Source organism: Emys orbicularis, chromosome 18 (genome assembly GCF_028017835.1).
Source record: "Emys orbicularis isolate rEmyOrb1 chromosome 18, rEmyOrb1.hap1, whole genome shotgun sequence".
In the NCBI taxonomy this organism is placed as follows: Eukaryota; Metazoa; Chordata; order Testudines; family Emydidae; genus Emys; species Emys orbicularis.
This window is the reverse complement of record NC_088700.1, coordinates 11712385-11732122: the sequence shown is the minus strand read 5'-3', so window position 1 is coordinate 11732122 and position 19738 is coordinate 11712385. Positions and strand designations below refer to the sequence as shown.

General features: G+C 52.5%; 1 protein-coding gene across 1 annotated transcript; it reads left to right on the top strand.

Moving 5' to 3' along the window:
* Positions 1–5009: 5009 nt before the first annotated feature.
* PRDM12 (PR/SET domain 12) lies at positions 5010–19419 on the top strand. The gene is made up of 5 exons (XM_065418966.1): positions 5010–5232; positions 6713–6903; positions 9632–9787; positions 16818–16929; positions 19037–19419. The coding sequence occupies exons 1-5, from the start codon at positions 5010–5012 to the stop codon at positions 19417–19419; spliced, it is 1065 nt and encodes a 354-aa protein (XP_065275038.1).
* Positions 19420–19738: the final 319 nt, after the last annotated feature.

The following is a 19738-nucleotide window of genomic DNA, read 5'->3' as shown; positions in this document are numbered from 1 at the left end:
TTGGAGTTATTAGTGCTGTTTTTCCACCCCCATGCGGGGCATGCGGTGTCCAGCTATCTCGCAGGCTGAGTCAACAGAGCAGGGTTGGATTTTAACAATAACCTGAAAGGCTGTGTAACCTGATGTTTTTAAGAGGCATATTTTGTCATCGAATGATTTGGGCCATGTACAGCTCCGGAAAAGAATCAGTAAAAGGGACCCACTTCTTTGCACTGGTGGGAAGGCAATAAAGGCATTTTTAAAGTCCTACGCCTGATGTGTGTGTTACATGATGCAGCTAGGCTCAAATAGGCTCAGTGCTCCTGTATCCACAGCCCAGAAATTCTGATGCTCTGCTGGACAGAATTTTTTGTACAGCTAAGTTTTTGTTTTAACTTTTTTTTTAGGAAAGTATAATCTACTTGCAATGAAATCATATAAGTAAGGTATCTAAAGATCTGTGCTTCTGTATACCCTGTGGAACTATTCCTGAATTTATTAGCATGACGGGGCAATTTCCTTTTGTTGTCACAGCCTTCTTACAAAACACATTCACCAAAATTCTTTACGGGGTTGATGTAAATAATACAATTGCAGGATTACATCACCGATAATAGTCAGAGAGAATCAAAGGCTTGGGCAAGGGGGGAAATGGTTTGCATCTGAGTTTGGAAATGAAACCGAGAGCATGGGATGGAGAGAGGCTGTTCCAATCCGAGTGGGTTGCAGAGGAGAAGGCGCTTGCACCACCAGTGGAAGTGGTGTAGCAGGAGTGGGGATGGGAGGGGACAGAGAGAAATCTGGAAAAGTCCATGTGTGGGTTTGGGGGCCGGATCCAAAGTCCACTGAAAGCAGTGGGGGTCTTTCCATTAACTCCAGTGTGCCTTGGATAAGGACCATTGTGAACAGGATCCTGAAATGGGGGGGGGGGGGCAGAGGGGCTGCCTGACAATGGGGTGATGTGGGATAGATTTCTTAGCATTCATGAGGGTTCCAGTGGGTGGCAGTTAATGTATCTCTTGGGTTGCAATAACTTTAAGCCACCAAGATGGGGCAAGTTTATTTTCTCCATCTGCATGACAGATCCTGATCCGGGTGATTCGCGCTCTCTAACCGTGGCCACCTCTCACTGATGTTCTGCAAATGGACTAAGTGCAGAATAGCAAATACAGACCATAGAACCTGGGGGAAGAATCTAGCCCCCAGCTTGTGGTGTTTCCCTCAAACCCAGAATTACTGACTGCTGAGCCCCCACCTTGGGTTGGGAGGGGACTTTTTTCTCCCTTCAGATACTGTCTGAAACTATAGTCGGTGTCCTGTCCTCTCAGGGCTCTGCAGCCTTCCTCTCTGCTTGTTCAAGCCCTGTTGTTCTGAGGGCCCCAAACTGTGACCACTCACCTGGGTAGTCTTTACTACAGTCTATGGGACTGCTTCCCTGAGAACGGGTTTGCACAACTGGGCCCTGTCGGCTCTGAGCTCCCTGGGGCCTGATTCTTCATTGCCCACCGCTTGTGTCCCCATTGACACGGGTGCAAATCATTGTCATTTGGATCCAACAGCTGAAGGGCTCCCTGGCCTACAAGAATCCAGAAGTTTAGGCTGGTCCCAGGGGTTTCCTCCCCATCCAGATCCAGACAATCTGCTTCTGCCCCCATCTCCCTGTGAACAACGATTGGATACAGAGTTAGCACCTCTGGAGGACAGAGGCCCAGCAGGTCCAAAGAAATTACTGTTCCCAATCTCGGTGCACTGGCCAAAATGCAGGTGACCACTGCATGGCTGTAAGGTGACTGATGGGGAAGAGGGTGCTTGGGGGTGGGTGGTTCTCAGGGCATGGGAAATCTATTTTAATTTCACCCCCTTTTCCTGAGAAATGCAACAGGAGAAGCTGGGCCAAGCTGAGAGAGTCAGGTGCGGCAGGGAAAAGCCACAGGGCTTTTTCTCATGTCCCACCTTTATTGGTGGCAGCTCCCTGGGCCATTTCATTGCAAGGGATTTTCCCAGGGTATATGTCAAGGTGAATTTGAAGCTGGTGTGGGTTTTGCTGCATTGGATGCAACATGTGCAACCTCCGGGCTACCCGATAGACCTTTCACTAACCTTTGTGGGCCCAATCCAGCACCCACTGCTTTAAACTGGCAGCCTGTCCATAGATTGCAATGGGCACGGCTCAGTCTCTGGTTCGGCGCTCTAAACTCATCCTTTCTCCTTCCCACCTTAGGTACATTGGGTCCAACAACATGGGCCTGGTTCTTATTTGATACAATCACTCCCCCTCCCCCCCTTGCTAACCGGGTTAGATACTTTATGGCCACCTAAGAGGACAGCTCCCTGCCCCACAGAATGTACAGCCTGGACGGCAGAAGAAGAGCTGCCCACCCCGCTGCCTTTGCCTTCAAATGGGACTTGTGCCTGAGTGAGGACTGCAGGAGCCGGACAGGCACAAACCAGGGCGCGTCAGTTTCTGGTCAAGGATCCCCGCGGTTCTGTCTCGAAAAACGATCTGATCTCTCTGCAATCTGCCATCCCAGGAGCCCGGCGAGGGTGGCGGGGGACTGCAGGCTTGTTACTCCCGGTTCGAGCAGGAGAAACCCAGGGGGGAAGTGCTGCTCCTGCTCTACCTCGTTGTCTTATAATTAGTGACCCGGTTCAGCACGTTTCTGGCCCAGCTTCTCCCTACACGTTCCCTAACGGGGGCTCTGGAAAGTCCTAAAGCCAGGGCGAGCTCCCGCCCCCCCCCCCCCAGCCAAATGATTTTTTCTGTTGTCTTCTGCTGGGGGAGGGAGGGGATTAGCCGGGAGTAGATTAGATTAAGTTAAACACCGTAGCGCTGAACGAACTGGCATAGAAATGGAGCGATTTCCAAAGCGAGCTGCGCGGGCTCTCCTGGGCTCCTCTCTCTCGGATTCACCGCCAGTGTCTCGCTTTGGTTGACAATTGTTTGCAAACTTTCCTTAGAAAGGACCGCCGGAGACTGCTGAGCCCCGAGCGCTCCGAATCTCTGCCGGCCGTTTCTCGTTGCTTTATCCCAACCTGTGAAATCCCCTCTGAAAGAAAAGTCACTTTCGGTTCTCCTTGGCGTTCCCCTCCAACGTGGAAATCGAAGCGTAGAAAGTGTAATATCTAAGGACTGACCCGAGGAAAGCGATAGGTGAGCGGATCCCTGCCCCCTTTCCCCAGAGTTTAGGCAACAGCTGGGGGGGGGGGAATTTAGATTTAATCGCCCCGCAATCTGGAGCCGTATAAACGGCCGTTTAGGTTTTACACTATTTTTGCCTTCTCGCGCTCCGAATTAAAATTTAAAACCCAGCCACAGCGCAAAGCCCCTTCTGCGGTTCTTAATAAGATTTAAAGAATTTTCTCGTCGCTTCAAAAGGCTTTGGGGGGCTGCCTGCAAAAAAAATCGCTGGAGGTGGGTTTTTTTCCACTAGTTCGAGTAATAGAAGCTTTGGGGGGATTTAGTCGTTTTCCAACGCAAAAGGCTCGTTTCTCGAAGGCGTCGGTGTTTTAAAGCCCAGAATCCGAACTACGGCGAGTCAAAAATCTCTGCGCCTTCGATCTAAAGAGAAACGCGGCGTTTAGCAACAAAAGCTTTGCAGGGGCTTTGCAGCCTTTCCCCCGAAAAGAGGAGAATCGGAAGGGGAACATTTCCCGTATCCCCTGTTATGATCTAATCCCCCACCACCGCCTTCCCAACCAGCCGTTTAAAATCGTCTTTGCACGGTAATGTTGAAACCACGAGCCTGGATCTAAGCATCCGAGCCCGAGCCGAGGAGACCCTGGCTGAGAAAAGATGGGTTCACCCGCCCCCCCCCCCCTGTCGTTTTAAAAGGCCAGTTTCGGATTTCTTAGGGCGAAATTGCGACTGCAGGGCGAAGTCGGTTTGAACGCGACAGGGGAAGGAGCCGGGGACCCAGATCCGCCCAGCCGTGTGGGCGAGCTCAGGTTGTTCTAACGGCGTTCGAGCCCCGGCCATTCTCGGGGGGACAGCTTCCTCCCCCCCTCCCCCCACGGTTCTGCAGGGCCAGACCAGATCCTGGTCAATCAGATCCGTTTCTCCCGCTGACTTCTCCGCTCGGCCCCGAGTGATCCAAGGGCCCCTGATTGTACCTGGCCAGGCGCGGGAGAAGATTTGATTTTTCCAACTTACAATTCAAAACCCTCCGGACGGTTTCACCCTGAATAACTTTCCGCGGCGAGGCTCTGTCCTGCCTGCGGGGCCGCGGGTGCTAGCCCGGGCAAGGAGCGGGGGGTGTCTCTCAATGATCTGCCGAGGCGGCGGCGGCGGCGGCGGGGGGGGGGGGGAGAAGTGCGCTATGGGGTGTGTTGGTGCAAAACCGAACCGAAGTGAAACCCGTTGGCCCGCTCTCCCCCCGGCTATTCCTCGCCAGGGCGAAAATCGCCCGTCTCTGAATCCAGGTGGCTTCGCTTGAAAGCCAGGAGCCCAGTGCACCCTCCTCCCCCCCGTTAGCTGAATGTCCCTATTTCTGCAGCACCCAACATTTTCATGGGGTGAAAACACCGCCGCTGTCCCTCTGCCAGCCCGCAATAAGGGGGGGTTATTAATTATTATTTATTATTTAGTTAGTTTCCTTTTCCCCTTCCCTCCCCCCGGCCGGCTGGGCAGGTCTAAGGATGTTGCTAGAGCAGGTGTCCAGAAGAGAAGCTCGCTCGCTCTCTCTCTCTCCACTGATGGGCTATTGGTGGGATATGCGAAGCTGCCTCTCTCTGTCTGTCTCTCCCTCTGTCTCCCCCCTCCCCCCCAGGGGGAAGGAGGGGGGGGTCTCTGAAGGTTTGGCTCAGTCTGGTAGAACAAGTCTATCTTACAACGTCGGGGGGTCATTAATAACCAATTAGGAGGGTCACTGCCGCTCCTATATAGCCGGCTGGGAGAGTTTGCCAAGAGGAATCTGTCAAGAGGCAAGGAGCCCATCGCCCCAGGCTGAGCAGAGCTCCGCGGCTGGCTTCCCCGTCCGCCCTCTGCGCCCAAGTGCCCGGTGATCCCTCTCGCTCCCCGCCGCCGGGTTTCTATGATGGGCTCCGTGCTCCCCGCGGAAGCGCTGGTTCTCAAGACGGGGCTGAAGCAGCAGGGGCTGTCCCTGGCGGAGGTGATCACGTCGGACATCCTCCACAGCTTCCTCTACGGCCGCTGGAGGAACGTGCTGGGGGAGCAGCTCTTCGAGGAGAAGAACACCCACAGTAACCCGAAAACGGCCTTCACGGCGGAGGTGCTGGCTCAGTCCTTCTCGGGGGGTGAGTAGCTCCGTCTCCTCGCTGCTTCGGAAGGGAAGCGGGGGGGGGAGGCTCGGGCCAGGCCCTAAAAACTGCCCCCGCCAGCTGGGTCTGGAGGGAAGGAAGAATGCGCTGGCTCAGGACTGGCACCACAACCAGTCTGGGTCGAGTCACCCTCCAGAGCGCTCCAAGTCCCGCTGGCCAGGGCGCGGGGCACTCCCCCAGCCGGCTTCTCAACGGCCCCATCCCCGGCAGCTTTTCGGCCTCTCTCCCCTCCTCGGGGACGAGGGAGAATAAAACTCTTGGTTTGCAAAGGGAAAGGCCAGCCATTGCTCTGTGGATCCGTGTGCCCCGGGGGCTCCCACCTCCGAGGGACTTTGCATGTTCAATTCTCTTTCCCAAGCTCTTTTTTCCCCCGTGTTGACTTTCCCACTCATGCCTCCCAGCATTTCCCCACTTTGCTCAGCGTTTATCCTCAGCCCATTTAAGCTTTAAGCCCCTGGCATTTAAGGTCTTATTAGGCGTGTAATAGCAGTTGACTGAGAAAGAAGAGGGGTTTAATTCATTTAGTTAACTTGGGCTTGACCTGAGAAAGTTCCCACTTAAACCAAGACCTTAAAAAGGGAGCCGGGGCGGGGAAGGGGGGACGTTTCTTTTCTTTAAGATGTCTCAAGTTCTTATTCCCCATTCATCAACCCGGGGACAATCTACTTTCTCTCGCTTTGGCATCTATGGGGCGCCCCGGCTCCCTTTTCCCCCTCTAGGATTTCTGTTCCTCTCTTAATTTACCATGAAGCCTAATTCCATTTTCATTCACATTATTTCAACCAGCTAATCGCCCCATTTTGTCAGAGGAATTCCTGGGCCCTTTTAAACAAGTCCCCGCGCCATTCAGGCGCGATGGATCGCTACAGCATTCTTAAAGGGCTAATGAATTTAGAATTAGCAATTGCTTTCTAGTTGAGTTTAATGAATGCGGATCACTTTAACAGCGTGACAAATTGCTGGATGGGCTGAAATAGACACTATTTAACCCCCTTTCTCAGCCCCGCGCGCTCTCATCGCTGGGGTTTTTTTCCCAGGTACCTTCTCAATGCCTTAGAGGGGAAGCTTGTAAGACCTTGTAGGATGCGAATGGGGCATTTCTCAGCGCGGGTTTCCTGGGGGGCCCGGGCGAGGCTGCGAAGTTTGGTTAGAATTTGCAAAGCAGCACTTTGTAGGTGCCCAGGAGCGGGGAGGGGGGCGAATTTCTCTGCCCCACAAACCTCCCCCCGGGGGCAGCATGCCCCCCCCCCCGCCTCCCATCGCCGCCCAGGGGAGACCACCTCGCATCCCAACTTCGGAGTCCCTCGCTGAAGTTTGGTGCCTTTTCTCCCCGGGAAGGGACGCGGTGCTAGGGTTCGGTCCCTGGTGTCCGGGCGCCGCTAACGGGGAGGGGGGGCAAAGGCGAGCCCGGATTCTTCCCCTCCTCCAACCCCCTCTCCTCTCTTCCCCCCCGCAGAGGTGCAGAAGTTATCCAGCCTGGTCCTGCCCTCGGAAGTGATCATCGCCCAGAGCTCCATCCCCGGGGAAGGGCTGGGCATCTTCTCCAAGACCTGGATCAAAGCCGGCACCGAGATGGGACCTTTCACCGGCCGGGTCATCTCGCCGGAGCACGTGGATCTGTGCAAGAACAACAATCTCATGTGGGAGGTAAAGAGGGGCGGGGGGCGCACGAGCTCAGGGATGGGCTGCCTGACGCCTCCTGTGCACGGTGCACACGTGGGAGAGCCCCTGTCACCAACTAGCCCCCGTCCTGCCCGCGCAACTTGTGCCTATGCGCGCAACTTGCGGGAACACGCAGATCTCGCTTCACAGAGCAATTAACGACCGGCTCTGCGGTCCAGAACACGGGGCAGGGAATGAGGACTCCTTGGTCCTATCCCTTGCTCGTTGCGACCTGTGCCAAGTCATTCCTCCCCCTCCATGTGCCTCAGTTTCCCACGGCATAACGGGGGACGACGATGATACGGTGGGGGCTAATTAAAGGGCTTTGGGATCGTCCCATTAAAGGAACTAGACATGCCAATGAATATACATGATTTATCCCCAACGGGGTGTGTGTGTGTGTGTGTGTGTTAATTTCGCAGGATTTCCGTAGGAGAAAAGAATCTTTTATAAAACAAATAAATTCCCTCCCCGCTCCTGCTCGGAGTTAGTCCCCGGCCCGCCGTGGAGAAAGATTTCCTTTGCTTCTCGCTCACCAAGCCAGGTAGAGAGACCAGAACCCACCTTCCCAGCAGTAGCTGGCCCTGCGGTAAAACGCACCAGATTCCCGATTGCTGCGGTTCATCCGCGGCGTCATTAGCGCCTCGCCCGGGGAAAGGGGTTTGTGGGTGTGCTCCGGCCCCGCTGGAAGGAACTGGGGTCTGCCCGGAATGGACGCGAGGTTTCCAACCTTTCGGGACAGACGTTTGGTGACCCTGGGGTTTAGATCAAGCCGAATTTAACAAAACTCTGGGGGCAAAGCGCGACAGAAACAGCTTCACTAACCCCCGTGAGAACAGCAAGGACCTCGGGGCTGAGGCTGGCTGGGCCACATTTCTGTAGGTACAAGTCAGCCGATGGAAAACAGCAGGAGGTTGGGGCTGTAGCTAGGAGAATTACGGTAAGGGGAGAGGGCAAGGCCTTTTCATTCAATAGCCGGGGCCTGATCCGACTCAGTGAAGCCAATGGAGTTTTTTCCATCAGCTTCCTTGGGAACTGGGTTAGGCTCCAAATTCTCCTCCTGGCCCGGCACCAAACCTCCTCTGCTGGCCTCTTTTTGTGCCGTGCAGAGAAAGGGAAGGCCAAGGCCCCACTAGACAGCGGTACTTGCTGCGGGGGGCAAGGATCATGTCCCTGTTCCCAGATAATCAGTGGGGCTCACTAGGGAGTTTGCCCATCTCCAGTGTAACCAGGAACTAAGCCCTTTCGATCTGTGTGTTGCTCATGCAGGTTTGCTGCCTTTGTTGCACCCTCGGGTCTCCTAGGAGCGTGGGGCAGCCGGGGGTGTTGCAGGACCCAAGAACAATAGAAAAGAAGCTGACATATAATGTCGTCCCCTGGCAATGCCCCCCCCCCCCCCCCGCAATCCTCCCATCCTAAGGGGCTGGTTCTGCAAACTTCAGGCCTTGCGGCTCTCTGGGCTACTAGCGGCGGCGGGAGCGAGCCCAGAAGCTGCTGCAGCAGAAATCTGGAATCATTCCTTTGAACAGACATGGGGGCCTGGTGCAAATGAGCCTGGTGTAAATCAGGAGTGACTCCATCGAGGTCAGCGGGATTACACTGGTGTAAAACCAGTGTGAGCGGGATCAGAATCGGGTCCCTTTATCCAAGCAGACAACATCCCAGGCTGTGATTTGGTGCATTTTAACCATTTGTTGCCTGGGGACTTGCTGCTTTTAAACAGGTCTGTCCCTTTTTTCAGATCTTCACTTACAGATCTTCCCCCAGATAACCATACACTGCAAGCCAGTGCCTTAGCTTAGATCCTCTTAATGTTGGCCCTGGTCTTGGGTCCATTGACATGGAAGGCAAAGCTCCCGCTGGCCTCAGTGATTCAGGATGGGCCTCCCCCTTTGCTAGGTTTGGTTTCCCCTCGGACTTAGGGTCATTTATCAAAGAAATCCAAATGAGACAAGAGTCCCCTGATTGTGCTCCTCAAGCCCTGGCTGAGAGGGGTCCCTAGAGCAGGGGGAAGGAACCACACGTCTCAAAGTGGGGCCGAGATGGCAGGTGACGTTCTGGGCCGGGCGAGAGCCTGTGGACTATGGAACCGCAGGCCAGGGCTGTGCCAGGGCAGGCTAGCTCTGTCAGTCCAGGGAAGTGACAGCAGCCAGCCGCACCCAACGCCAGGCCCCTTGCCTATGCTCTCCCCTGCCTATTGACTGATTCCTGGCCCCTGCACTGAACAGCACCCAAGAGGAACATGGGATTTGCCATGTCAGATCAGACTCTTTATTAAAGGAACAGCCATCGGCACCTCCCAGCCCTGCTGCTCCACTGCCTGTGCCAGGCCCTTCCTGTACATGCCCATGGCTTACCCGTCCTACAGCCCTCCCATGTCCTCTCCACCGGGAAAGATGTGCTACACTCTCCGAACATCCTCGCCTATGTGTTGCCCCCACCCTTTAGCTGATTAAACCCTTCTAACCCCTACCTCCCATCATGACAAATAATACATGCTCCAGCTGCTACAAACCTGCCACATAGCCCCAGGGATGAGCATCTCTGACCTACTGAGGCTCTGTGTGTGGGAGGAGGGGGTTACAGGCCACTGACTTCTCACAGCATCCCACAAGACCCTGGGCCATCCCTGGGTGTGTAGGGTGGAAAGGACTTGGGCAGTGCATTCAACCACAAGGTTATTAATGAATCACCCCCTTGCTCCTCACCCTAGGTCTTCAACGATGATGGCACTGTCCGCTACTTCATCGATGCCAGCCAAGAAGACCACCGTAGCTGGATGACCTACATCAAGTGTGCCAGGAACGAGCAGGAGCAGAACTTGGAAGTGATCCAGATAGGAAACAGTATATTCTACAAGGCCATTGAGGTAAGTGAGGCTGGGAAGAAGTGTGTGTGTGTGTGGGGAAATGGAGCAGGGAACTGGCATGTCCCGTATCACGCATCCTCCCTTGTTCATCAGGACTTTGTTGTCAGGGGCCTAATTCAGGCAGCAGTGAAAAGACTAGCGGCTTGTGGAGGGCGAAATGTTGGCACTGAGACCCTCTCGAGAGCAGCAGGGGTCGATGTGGCGGTGTTGGAGAATGACACGCGCACACATGAGAACGGAGCTTGGCGAGCGTCTCAGTGCAATCGCCAGTGCCTGGGCTTGCAAGGGGGGCCTGGAAAAATGAGGATTTGTCTTTTTCTGTGTGTGTGTGTGTGGGGGGGAAATGGGGGGAGAGAGAAAAGAAATAAGACTTGGGCATTCTTCCTGCTGTGGAACTGTGCGGAGGACTGAGATGTTAACCTTAGGGGTCTGCTCCTTCTCCCATCGAAGTCAGTGCGACTTTTGCCACTGCCTGTAATTGGAGCAGGATTCTGCCATTGCCTCTAATGGACCCCGCTTCAAGGTCTGTGCCTGGGACAGATGAGAACCAGGTAGGTTTAACATAAAACATACAGGTTACGTTATTGTTAAAATTAAAGTTTTTTGGGGATTCAAGTTAAATACCCAGATCCCTGATCCTGCAAGTTTCAGCCAAAAGATTCATTGAATTCCACAGACTGGGTACTGCTCCTGGTAATAATGACATAAATCAGGAGTGACTCCAGTGAGCTCTGTGTAAAACCAGTGTGAGAGAGAGGAGAATCAGGCCCATTGACTTCAATTGGCATTTTGGCTGGATAAAGATGTGCAGGATCAGGCTTCCAGAGCAGCAAATTCTGGAACTGGCCAAGCCCAGGTCTCTGGTTAGTGGAGTTCACTCACAAGCTTTTTGAGGCAGGGATCATGTTTTCATCAGTGTTAGTGCAGCACCCAGTACAAGGGGCCCTGACCCTGCTTCTAGGAACTACCACAATATACATGTTTCATAGACTATCAGGGTTGGAAGGGACCTCAGGAGGTCATCTAGTCCAACCCCCTGCTCAGAGCAGGACCAATCCCCAGACAGATTTTTGCCCCAGATCCCTAAATGGCCCCCTCAAGGATTGAACTCACCTGGATTTAGCAGGCCAATTCTCAAACCACTGAGCTATCCCTCCCCCCCCACCCCAGGCTGTGGCTCTGTGACTGCAGATCTCTCCAGCTGGGGAACTGGCTCCCGGCTGCACAGCGAAGCTAGGGCTATTCATCTTTCATCACAAAACTTTTCCCCATGAGAGGTCAGGACTGAAATGGGACAGCTCCTCACAAGCAGCACACAACCAGACTGCCCAAGCGATAGAGCAGCCAGTGCTAATGGGAGGGAACCATCTCCAAGAGGCACCCACAGGCCTCCGAGCACCTAACAATATCCGAGCTGAAGGCAACATGTTCCACACGCCCGATATTAAAAAAATCTCTGTAAGCCAATCCCCCAAACTCCCTGCAGAGAGAGACAAACTAAGCGGGGCCCGGGAGGTGCTGAGCCTCAGGGCCGCCCAGAGGGGGGGGCAAGTGGGGCAATTTGCCCCAGGCCCCACAGGGGCCCCCACGAGAATATAGTATTCTATAGTATTGCAACATTTTTTATGGAAGGGGCCCCCGAAATTGCTTTGCCCCAGGCCCCCTGAATCTTCTGGGCGGCCCTGCTGAGCCTCCCATGGAAAGTCTCCGGGAACCGGGGCATATAGGGAGCATCCCACACAGAGGGGAAGGCCCCACCTCAAACCCTGTTGGGATGATACCTTGGGGCAGTCAGTGGCCGCATTCAAGGCGGCCGCATTTCGGATGAAAGGGCTGTTGGCTGCAGAGCCCGATGTGGGTCTCGGCAGTATTACAATTTAGCTGCCTGGGTGAGGGCAGGGGTGGGAATGTCCCTCATTGAATCCAACCTCCCATCACGACGGGATTGGCTCTGTCACAACTCCAGCAGTGAGTCTAGGATAACAAACGTCCCAGGAATAGGATTGGATTCATGTGGCTCTGGAGACTCTCTTAGCCAGGAGAGGAATATGAGCGCACGCTCGCCGTGTTGCTCTTTGCCACGTGTGTCCAACAGAGCCAGCACCAGGGACCCAGGATAGAACAATTGCACCCTGAACACACTAGCAGAAGGGAACGTGCAAGGGGCTGCCTACATGGTGCCGAGCATCTTGGTCCCCAACCAGCAGAGTGCTTAAGTGCGTGTGCTTCGCTATAAGCATGTGCACAGTCCCCTTGACATTTTTAGGGCCCTGCATGAACTTCAAGATGAGCCACATGCTTTGTTGGATGGTGACCAAGGTCCGCAGCACCTTGCACATCACCCCCGATGTGAGATTTAAAAGAAAAATCATTGGGTCCCAATTCTGTACCCCATAGGCAGGTCAACTCTCACTGCCTTCAGATAGGAGTTCTGCCAGCATAGGGACAGCACATTCAGACCCACAGTTTATCCTGGAGATAAACGAAATGGTCAAGTCAAATAGGTTGGTGCAGAAAGAGCGAAAACTGTTCCTTTTCTGTGGCAGGCAACTTGGGCATTTGTAACCAGCTTTCTGCAGCGTAAGGTACTGCCCAAAGCTAGAAACCATCCCCTGCTAACCTGTGTAAATCCAGGACACAGGAGTGCGAAGTGTTGATATTATGTAACGTTCCTCACAGGTGGGGTTTCTTTGCCTAATGGAAAAATAACAGCTCAGATTTTTATTTAAAGCTGATCCTAAACTCCTTATTCCTGTGGACGCGCTGCAGGAAAGGTTGTTCATTGTAAAGGGAGTTTAACTGCTTTTTATCTTTGTTTTTTATACTATGTGATATAATAGTATTATACTGACATAATTCTTAAAAATATAGATCTATTGCATTTATATGATCGCTAGTATACATGTGTGTATGAATGACGATAGATACATATATATGTGCTTATATAATACCTAATGCAGACATACAGTAATACGCAGTTCGTACTGCTCATATGTCTGAATCCGTGATTCTACAAACACCAGAACACTAGTTTTCAGTTCTTCTAGATCACAAAAAAAACCTAAGTTATAAAACGTAAGCGTTTGTGACTCCAATTGACAAAGGAAATAAATGTCACAGTTCAACCTGACAGCCCACCGCGCTGTAGTACATGCCGGTATCCAGACATCTACTGGTATGTTAAGCAGTAGCCGTGCCTGTGTCTGCTCCGGCACCCAGTGCATTAAATAACACTGGATCACTCAACAGTGTCAGATGGAGATGGGGTTAATGATGAATTTTGTTCTGAAAGAGAGAGTGAGGGAAATCAAACGTGGCCTGGAAGTGTATGAGATTAGATTTTAATAGCTCGGTCTAGGTCCCGATTCTGCATTCCTTCCTCGCCCCAGAGTCCCCTATCCAGTCACACAATGCACATGCACAGGGCCGCGGGGACTCACGCTTTGAAGTTGGCTCCTATTACTCTGTTTATTCTGTTTGAAATCATTAGGAGTTGGGGGGGGGGGGCGTGGGCACAAAGAATGCTGGCTCAGCCTACATTGGGGTGAATATTTATTGAGGTGTCTATTTGTGGGAGGGGGGATTAGAAGTGGATTTTCACCCAGTGGACCACATCCACTCTGATCTGCTTGGATACATCCTTAGAATCCCTTTGATGAACCCGCTAGAGGGGGGTGGATCCACCGTATCTTTTACAGCAGTTGTATCCATTCTGCCCTCATACCAAAGCTCATTTAAGAAACGTAGATTGTTTATTGCAAACATCTCTGTCCATGCATTGGAGCTGAATGACCCTTGATATCTTGACTGCTTTTCCCCCCTTGAAATACCAAATGAAGGTGCCACTCACTCACCAAACGTAATATATAAACCCTTTAAATCAGAGCTATTGCTGAGTTACAGGAGCACAAATAAAGTGTCTCAAAACAGTGAGTGGTTCCAACCACTATTCACCACCTTGAAACTTCACAAAAGCCAAACGTGGGTTTAAAAGAAAAATGAATTCCAGGACTGAGGCTCTGGGTGGTTAATTTCAGAACAGAGCAACTCTCTGGAGATGGTAGGAAGAGCCCAATCCCGCAGATTTGACTCTCGTGAATAGACCCCCGAGCTAATCTCATAAAGGCAGCAGGATTGGGCCCATAATCCCCGAAGACCGAGTTTCTGATCTGTAAATGCGGATCTAATCTTTGCAATAGTGGCATGGAGAGCAATGCTTTCATAGATGATTACATGTCATTAAAAAAAGACACCAGTTTCTTGGGAATCCAGCAGAGATAGAATGCAATGCTAGAAAAAGAACCGATATACTGAAAAATCCAGTTTGTTACACACACACACACACACACACACACACACACACACACACTCCATCTTTCTCATCTGCATGCACGCACACAGTCTCTCTTCTCTCTCACCCCCCCCCTTGCACTCTCTGCACAGGTGTACACACTTTGACACACTTTCAGTCTCTTTTCCCCAGCACACAGATGTTGTCATGAAAACATAGACAGATTGCATGACAACTCCATTGCTGTAGTGTCTGAACATCGCCCACACAGTTAAACCAACTCCACAAATGACCCAAGGCGTCTTTGTCCTTCCTCCTCCCCCCCAGGCAGGTTGATTGGGGGCATTTTTGTAATTAATTGCTTTTATTTGCTTGTTGGATTTTTGTTTTCCTCTTCTCCTGCTGCTCTTTCTTCCCACTTTCTCTTCCTTCTTCGTCTTCTTCCTCGGCTGTGTCTAGCTGCAGCTGTGGGGGGGTGAAGTTGAAGCAGTGAATTTCAACCTTCAACGTGAAAGCCGTGAGATTCGTGGGGATGATTCAGATTGCCTTGGTGCATGTGTGCACACACCTGTCTGTGCACACGCACACTTCTGCCCTCATCCACACGCACGCACACTGGTGTATACGCGCAATCCAGCGCGCACACACTGAAGTTCATCCCTTCTCTTCTCTTTATTCTCTTCTATTAAAAGGGACTCGTTTTCAATGAGATGGTTAAATGATTGCATGCATGCCAGAAAGTGAGACCTACAATTTATTTCCAAGTTCATACTATTCAACCCTTATAGAGGCCACTATTCATCATTAACCAAGTGCCTAACTTAAGGTCAATTCCCATTGTTTGTAGTATGATTCCTCATATGCTTAAAGTTAGGCACATATTTAAGTGCTTTGCTGAATCTGGGCCATTATGAACAGGGCCCTGTGTATTCGGTGATTCTATGGCTGCAAAATTGTGCTCCAGAATCTGGGCTTTTATTATTATAATTATTTTAATTAAATCTCTAACGCATGATTCGCATAGAAAACCATCAAAACACGAAGTAGGTGTGATTTAGTGTAGCAGTGTCTGACAGCCTGAAATAGTAGCTCTGACCAGTGAGAATTGCCTTGTTCTTCTCAGTTGGGTGTTGATTCTGAAACCTAATGACACCACTCTACATGCCAGCCAGGTTAACTATTTCTTGATGGGTCATTTCAGCAGTAGCTAGTTTGCCCACCCTACATTTTCAAACTACTTCCCAGGTGCTAAAAGCCCCAGAAATCCCCTGATCTCTACAATGTAGGTATGCACTGTCCTCCCCCAAACTTGAGACATTGAAAAAGTGAAGGGCAAAGGAAAATAAATGGATTTCAACACCACAATAAATAATGCAAGAGAGATGCTTTCAAACTTTGCTTCTTAAATGTCCTTATGGCTGCTGCAGAATACTCCGCCTGCTGCACTGAAATGCTGCGGGAATCAAAGGCCTTGCTGTGGTGTTATTTATTATTATTACTGTAGTGGCACAGCTCAGGACCCCACTGTATTAGGTGTTGTACAAACACAGCACAAAAAGCCGGTCCCTGCCCCGAAGAGCTTAGAATCTAAGTAGAATTTAGACCAGTGGTTCTCAATCTATTTACCATTGTGCATCGCATATGTGTTATGTGGACTGCATCCAATACTACCTGTATGGCCCTGAGGATGTCACATGGGCCGCAGCTCCGTGCTGATTGGGTCACAGGTTGGGAGCCACTGATTTAGACCCATCTTCCCACCAAACCACTGCCCCTTACCAGGAGGTGTACAAGCCTTTCCTTTAACTCTGACCGTGCCCTGGGCAACCCAAGCCCTTAGCTATTGTATCTGCACTTCCTGTCTGAGCCATCTCCTTGCTTAAAAAGCACCAGGAGGTGTGTGTCCCCTCCCTCCCCCCACCAACTGGCTCCTTTGGTGGTAGTAGGAGGCTTGCTGGGGGCAGAGAAGAGTCGCGCTCTGCCAAATCTCAGCTGGTGTAAGATAGAGCAGCCCCTAGGCTCAGCACAGCACAGAGCCATACCTGGCTCCCAGATAGATCTCCCCTCTCCTCTCCCACAGGAGCAGATCTCAGCACAGGACAGAATTTGGGCCAAAATATTTAGGGGCAGCACTGGATCGGATTAACACTTCCTCTCTCTCTGCCTCGGTTTCCCCTTCCACCCTTTGTCTTTCTTGTCTATATAGACTGTAAGCTGTTTGGGGCAACGACTGTCTCTTATTCTGTGTAAGTACAGCACCTAGCGCAATGGGGCTCTGATCTCAGTTGAGGCCTCTAAGATAATGCCACCGTTGTCCTGTCGCTGAAGCCAGAGGGAGCTGTCAGGTCTATTTGTCATGATCAATCTCTGACTATTTTCCAGTCTCTGCAGCACTGTCCTGGACAGTCCAGTCTATGAGCTGTGTATCTGCCTAGTGAGCTCTAAGCCTTTTAGTGTGCCCAGCATGGTTTGGGATATTGGAACTAGGGAAATGGCGAGTGTCTGGATGCCATGTGCAGTTCTAATCATGTGCCATAATTCCCGTCTTTTACCTCTCAGTTCCAGCGTCCCGCTTGGAATCACTCCAGATTCCAGCTGCCAGATTATCTCTGCTGTAACCCCCGAGTTACACCAGAGATGAATTTTGCCCTACGAGACTCTGGCTCCAGCTATCCTGGAGGCAACAAGCAGAAAAATCTATTCACACCCCCATCCCGTTTGTTTTTTCTTTCCCTGTAGATGATTCCACCAGACCAAGAGCTGCTGGTCTGGTACGGGAACTCCCACAACACCTTCCTGGGGATCCCGGGCGTGCCGGGCTTGGAGGAGGAGCAGAAGAAGAACAAGCATGGTACGTAGCGCTCGATAGGACCGTAATTGTTGCAAATGCACATCCGATGTCATCCCCCGGCCCGTACTCTATGCACACGGCCCTGCTGGCTGTCCCCTGGCTATCCCTGGACAATGAAGGGGGGGAAGGATCTTACTAGCATCTGGATCCTCTCAGGCAATCAGGCTCTTTCACTGCTCACCCGGCAGGGACTGACTGGTGGACCATGGCCCAGTGCTGACAGGCCTCGATGAAGAGGGGCAGGGAATAAAGCCTGGAGAGTGTTCGGCTCTGAGCTGTTCCAACCACTGCTCCCCTGCAGCTTGAGTCACCTGCCACAGGGCCTGTCCTGTCTGGCCTTGTAAAATCCTGGGCCCGTTTCTCCTGAGCTGTTTGCACAGCCTGGACCAGCTCCTCAGTTGGTGGGAATCGGCTTAGCTCCACTGGGAGACTTACGCTGATTTACTCCAGCGCTCAACAGATAACGACCAGTAATAACTTGATGTTGCCTGAGCCCTTTGTAATGCCAGTAAGGGTGAGGGTCTGAGCGCACTGGGTCTCTGCTACTCTGCTGTTCTCCCCAGGTTTGCCTTTTAGCTGCCCCAATAGAAAACTGCTGGGGGCTTTGGTGGAGCTGACCCCACTGGGGTCCCCAAAGCTGCCCTAGCGGACAGGGTAGGCGCTGTACTTTTCTTCTTGGGATCCCTCTGAGCCCCACTATGGAACGAAGGCTGCTTAGCTCATAAGGATCAAGGCCAAGGGGCTCCCCCAAAATTCTGCCGGAGACATCAATGAGTCTTAGCATTGCCTCCCCATGCTGACTTGCCCAGGGCTGTCACAGCTTTGCCTGCAGGGTCCCTATGGCCAATCATCCCGAATAGCCTGTGGCCCAAATCCAGCAGTGAGAGAGCCCTTCATTCATCACTCCCACGCGGAGGAGGCTTCCTGCATGGTGAGTGGGGCCGAGAAAGTGCTGACTCTGTGCTCCGCCCTAGCAGAGGCTAAGTGCCGAGTCACTGATTTCCCTGGGCTGTATGGGGGCCACTTCATTAACCCCATACAAACCCCTCTTCTCCCAAGATCCCATAACAGGGGACTCTTAACTCCTCTGGGATTCCTCCTCTACTTGTTCTGCCATTTCCCATTGGGATAGACGGAGAAGGGGACCGGAGCAAACGAGCCAGCAACAGGGGATTTTAGATCTCCAGGTCCAATAGGCTGCAGAATGCAAAGGGGGTGGGGAGGGGAAACAGTTCATAGACCATAATACTGTAGTAAGGAAAGGAGAGATAGTGAGCCCCATGCAGCCTGCTCCGTGTGGCTGCCTCAGCGTGACCTTAAAAAGGGTGCTCCTGCCTGCACTGCATTATAGCTCCCGGGGCCTGAGCAGAAGAGGTGGGGTTTGCCCCACTGTCCTTGACTCGCTCACACCCACCCACCCTGCCTCTTTGGCTCTGCAGAGGTGAGTGCTTTTCACACCGTCTGTATGTGCCTGGGCTCAGGGCTGCAGAAGAGCTCAGGGCCCGATTGTCCCTAGCCTTCACAACCTCCTCAGGCAAGGAGTTCCACAGGTTGACTGTGCACTGTGTGAAGAGCTCTTCTGGAAAGGCCCAGGTGTCAAGGACAGAAAACAGCAGACACCCCACACCCCATGAAGAAAGGCTAGTGATTCGGGCATAGGGCACCTGGCTCTTATCCCCAACTCACGCTACCCTTGAGTGAGTCACTGAGAAGCACCCTGCCCAGTTTCCTGGTCTATAAAACTGAAATAGTGATACCTCCCTCCCAGGGGGCTGGGAGGTTTAATTGGTCGATGCCTGCAAAGTGCTTGGAGATCCTTAGCTGGCAGATGCAGCAGAGTTGCACAGTGCTTATAGAAACGCTGGTTATTTATCATCGATTCATTATGTGCTGCGGGGGCATTGCTACTGAGCTTGTCCTGACTGGCCACCACGCACCAATGTGCCTCTGTCTTTATTGAAGGTGCCGTAACCTTGAGAATGCCTAGTGCCATGAAGTCACCTTACAGGCACAAGGAAGGGAATGAATTGCTCAGGCCCTGAGATCCTGTTCTGGCTGGGGAGCAGAGGGCCGTGGCTGACTCCTTGTGTTGCTCTTTATTACACAGAGGACTTCCACACGGTGGAGACGGGCGCCAGCACGGCCGGCCGCATGCGGTGCGTGATCTGCCACCGCGGCTTCAACTCCCGCAGCAACCTGCGCTCCCACATGCGCATCCACACCCTGGACAAGCCCTTCGTCTGCCGCTTCTGCAACCGCCGCTTCAGCCAGTCCTCCACACTCCGCAACCACGTGCGCCTGCACACCGGGGAGCGCCCCTACAAGTGCCAGGTCTGCCAAAGTGCCTACTCCCAGCTCGCTGGACTCCGGGCCCACCAGAAGAGCGCAAGGCACCGACCTCCCAATGCCTCCCTGCAGTCTCACTCCCCAGCCTTGCCCGGGCCCCACCCTGCCTCCCTGGCGCATCACATACCGACAATGGTGCTGTGAGCCGCTGTCGAGATGCCGGGTTCCGGGCAGGCATTTCCAGCTGTTGCAGACTGGCATTGATAATGCTGATGAATTTGTTGGCATCAACCCTTCAGGGAGGGGTGGGGGGGCTGAAGGGAGTGAGGACGGGGCAGGGCCGATTTCTTAATTAAACAGTTTGCTGACGAAGGGGCACCTCTGTTAAAGCATTGCCATTCCCTTGGGGCTTAGGGTATTATCTTACCAGTGCGAGACATGAGCCCAGCCCTGTGATCCATTCAGTGCATCTTCTCCTTGCTGATCAGTCTGGCCCAGGGAGTGTCAGGGCTCCAACCATAGC

Bases quoted from the DNA above. Each gene is read 5' to 3' on its own strand.
- PRDM12 (XM_065418966.1), top strand. From the start codon at position 5,010: ATGATGGGCTCCGTGCTCCCCGCGGAAGCGCTGGTTCTCAAGACGGGG. The intron at 6,904-9,631 runs GTAAAGAGGGGC...TCCTCACCCTAG, and splicing joins ACAACAATCTCATGTGGGAG to GTCTTCAACGATGATGGCAC. The intron at 16,930-19,036 runs GTACGTAGCGCT...TTTATTACACAG, and splicing joins GCAGAAGAAGAACAAGCATG to AGGACTTCCACACGGTGGAG.